The 2,857-nt window shown below is 31.2% G+C and overlaps 1 protein-coding gene across 1 annotated transcript; it reads right to left on the reverse strand.

Moving 5' to 3' along the window:
• Positions 1-285: 285 nt before the first annotated feature.
• Positions 286-1,800, reverse strand: LOC132715868 (microfibril-associated glycoprotein 4-like). The gene is made up of 2 exons (XM_060698960.1): positions 1,403-1,800; positions 286-972 (listed from the first exon to the last, which is right to left on the reverse strand). The coding sequence occupies exons 1-2, from the start codon at positions 1,754-1,756 to the stop codon at positions 286-288; spliced, it is 1,041 nt and encodes a 346-aa protein (XP_060554943.1). The 5' UTR covers positions 1,757-1,800.
• Positions 1,801-2,857: the final 1,057 nt, after the last annotated feature.

A 2,857-nucleotide genomic window follows, 5' to 3' on the forward strand; every position in this document is an offset into this window, starting at 1 on the left:
TTCACAGCTTATTGCAACAAAAGTAAATGTAAACTTTTTAAAATTGCGAAATATATAGATAAGTCAATGAAATGTGGAACTTCTCACAGCTTCTTAACGAGTAATTAAATCATTATCTCTGAAGTATAAAATTGTTAATCAACTTGTATCAGTTTAAAAATGTAAACATGTTTTATAGTTATATTGATGTTAAATGTCTTTGCCATATAAACAGTGAATGTGCATAATTGGCCAAAGACAATGGTCATTGTCGATTTGCCAATAAACTTGAAATTTGGAAAAAAATCAATTGTTTCTCCTTATCTTCATTACAGATTTCTTGAGCGAGTAACGACGCCAGCAATTGTACCAATTAATGCCCAGATCTGTCTCCAAACCATTGGTGTGTGGGTACAATCCATTTAGATTCACATGATGACACGTTTTGTACCACCAAGCTCCGTGACAGTACACTGCACAATTTACGCTGCTGTGTAGGTCATTTTCACTGTCTTTTGTTGAGAATTGAATATTATTATGATACGACATGGAATCGCCACACGAGCCGTTATATCCCCAAACCGACAATCTGTATTTATCACTCTCATCCTTAATACTGAAGGTGGAGTATTCAGCAAAAGCAGAAACTGGATCAACATTGTCAATTTCAAACGTTTCCAAGCATACATATAGTGAACTGTCGGCAATCGTCAAATAGTATATATGTTCAAGTCCGAGCCAATACTCGCTACTCCTGTTCCCGAATCCATTCTTGTAGTCTTCCCAGTTTCTGTAGAAATCTTCTGATCCGTCTTGCCGCCGTTGTATAACCGTCCATCCACCATTGGTCATATCACACCATACATCAGTAGCAGTACTTCCTGTTGGTTTGATCACGTACACACCGTCTTCGGTATAACCTTGTTGATAAAACGCAAGACAGTCAACTGGCTCGGGTTGCTTGTGAATTCTTTTTACTTTTTGACTGCCTTCCTGTAAAACATGATAATAAACGCTTCCTTGAAAATTAAACATTTTGTTGATTTTTTTATCTGTATAAATCACTATTTGTGTCAAACACATGTCAACTGATCATTATCAAAATAAAAATGTATATTATATATTATGAGATTATAAGAAATCATTAGATATCTTAAACGTAAATTACAAATACATGTAATATCTTAAACTATGAAAGATGAGCTCCTCCAAATTGGCCGAGTCTTTGATATAGATAACGTTAGGCGATTTAGTTTATAATATATATTTTTATGATTAATAAATAATAATATTTGTTTATAAACATTCTCTTTCAAAAGTACTAAAATTGACAGCTACAAATCTTTAAGAAAAGTTTAGAAAAAAGATGCTAGATAATTAACACAAAAAATATATAGCAAATAATTATTTTTATAATGCTTACTTGAATGTACGTTATTGACACCTTTTCCTTTCTTATTCCCCGGGTAATTGTTGCGTTAGCATCATCATGTTTGTCCATGTTGTAAGAATCATCAGAATTACAATAACATGTAGAATTATTTTCAACGAAGTACGACGACGGCATTTCAAGACTTTGACATTGATAAATGCATGACACCAATGATTTACCATGTAGTACAATTAACATCGCATCTGTTTGTGGGATATAAGACACTTTATCTAATTTAGATTCAAATTTAGCACATTCCTTTTCCAAAATTTGTGCGTTTGAATAACAAAAATAAATCGCAAGAAAAATAAAAATGAAATTTCTGTTGAGAAATACAGCAACCATTTCGTCGCACGAAATAAATTATTTTTCAATTTTATCCTAGCCAATTGACAGCAAATTGCAAACTGAACTCGCTTAAACAATTTCGAAACAACAAAATATGCGTGCACAAACAAATTATGAATAATTTGCAGTGCTATTGAAATGGAAAGAACATAAAAGAATAATATTATGTTGGCTATATTGATAATCAATCAAAAGATCAATTTACCTGTATTTAATAGGATTAGTTCTACAAAACCACATTTGCAACAAAATACATGTAGAAAAATTTGTCTTCGTTATCAACAGATGTAAGACAAATTTTTGCATGTAAGTTAGATTAGATTAGGAATCATTTTTTCTATTTTTTTCTCCTAAATATTATCTTTTTAATCATCAAGAAACCAAATATAAAAGAAGGAAACAGAACGAACCTTTATCCGAGTGTAATAGTTGGAACATATATAATGAGTCACACATAATATATATATTGTTCTGGAGAGTATACTATAGTTGTACAATCGAAGTAGCCATGGTAAAAGAAGTTTTTCAGTGGTGTTAGACCTATGTATGTTTTCCGGTTACGTGAATGTAAAAGAATAAATAAAGCGATAAATTAGGAACTCGAGCAACTCTTTTGATACTAAAATAGAGCCCCATGTCCATATCTTGTTTTACAAGAAAGGCTCATACATTATAAGAGTTCATGTCATTGGCTCAAAAAAATATTGATATTAAGTAAATGATACTTAGGATGGGAACTAGATGTGCATAAACCTTATAAACTTTATCATAATGGGAAAGTGATATGAATTAGGTGATAAATCTTAAGTAATTTTTTTTTCTGATTTTTTTTTTACATTTGATGTCGCAAACAAAACAACTATTAATGTTCAGTAAAGGTAGGACACCACTAAGAAGCACTATAGGAACTGTAAAATTGACAACATAGGACAGTTATATGCTTTAAATGTAACCTGTATGCAAAATTTAAACAAAATTTACCGTGTGGTTTATGAGTTATGGACATTTTTCTGAACTAAAACTGCGCCATTAAAAGGGCTTTTTTCAGAAATGAGGAAACTCTGAAGAATCTTTTATATTATCATTTTTATATTGCTC

The sequence above is a fragment of the Ruditapes philippinarum genome, unplaced genomic scaffold, assembly GCF_026571515.1.
Source record: "Ruditapes philippinarum isolate M1 unplaced genomic scaffold, ASM2657151v2 ctg14512_1_1_1_1, whole genome shotgun sequence".
In the NCBI taxonomy this organism is placed as follows: domain Eukaryota; kingdom Metazoa; phylum Mollusca; class Bivalvia; order Venerida; family Veneridae; genus Ruditapes; species Ruditapes philippinarum.

Bases quoted from the DNA above. Each gene is read 5' to 3' on its own strand.
- LOC132715868 (XM_060698960.1), bottom strand. From the start codon at position 1,756: ATGGTTGCTGTATTTCTCAACAGAAATTTCATTTTTATTTTTCTTGCG. The intron at 973-1,402 runs GTAAGCATTATA...CATGTTTTACAG, and splicing joins TGTCAATAACGTACATTCAA to GAAGGCAGTCAAAAAGTAAA.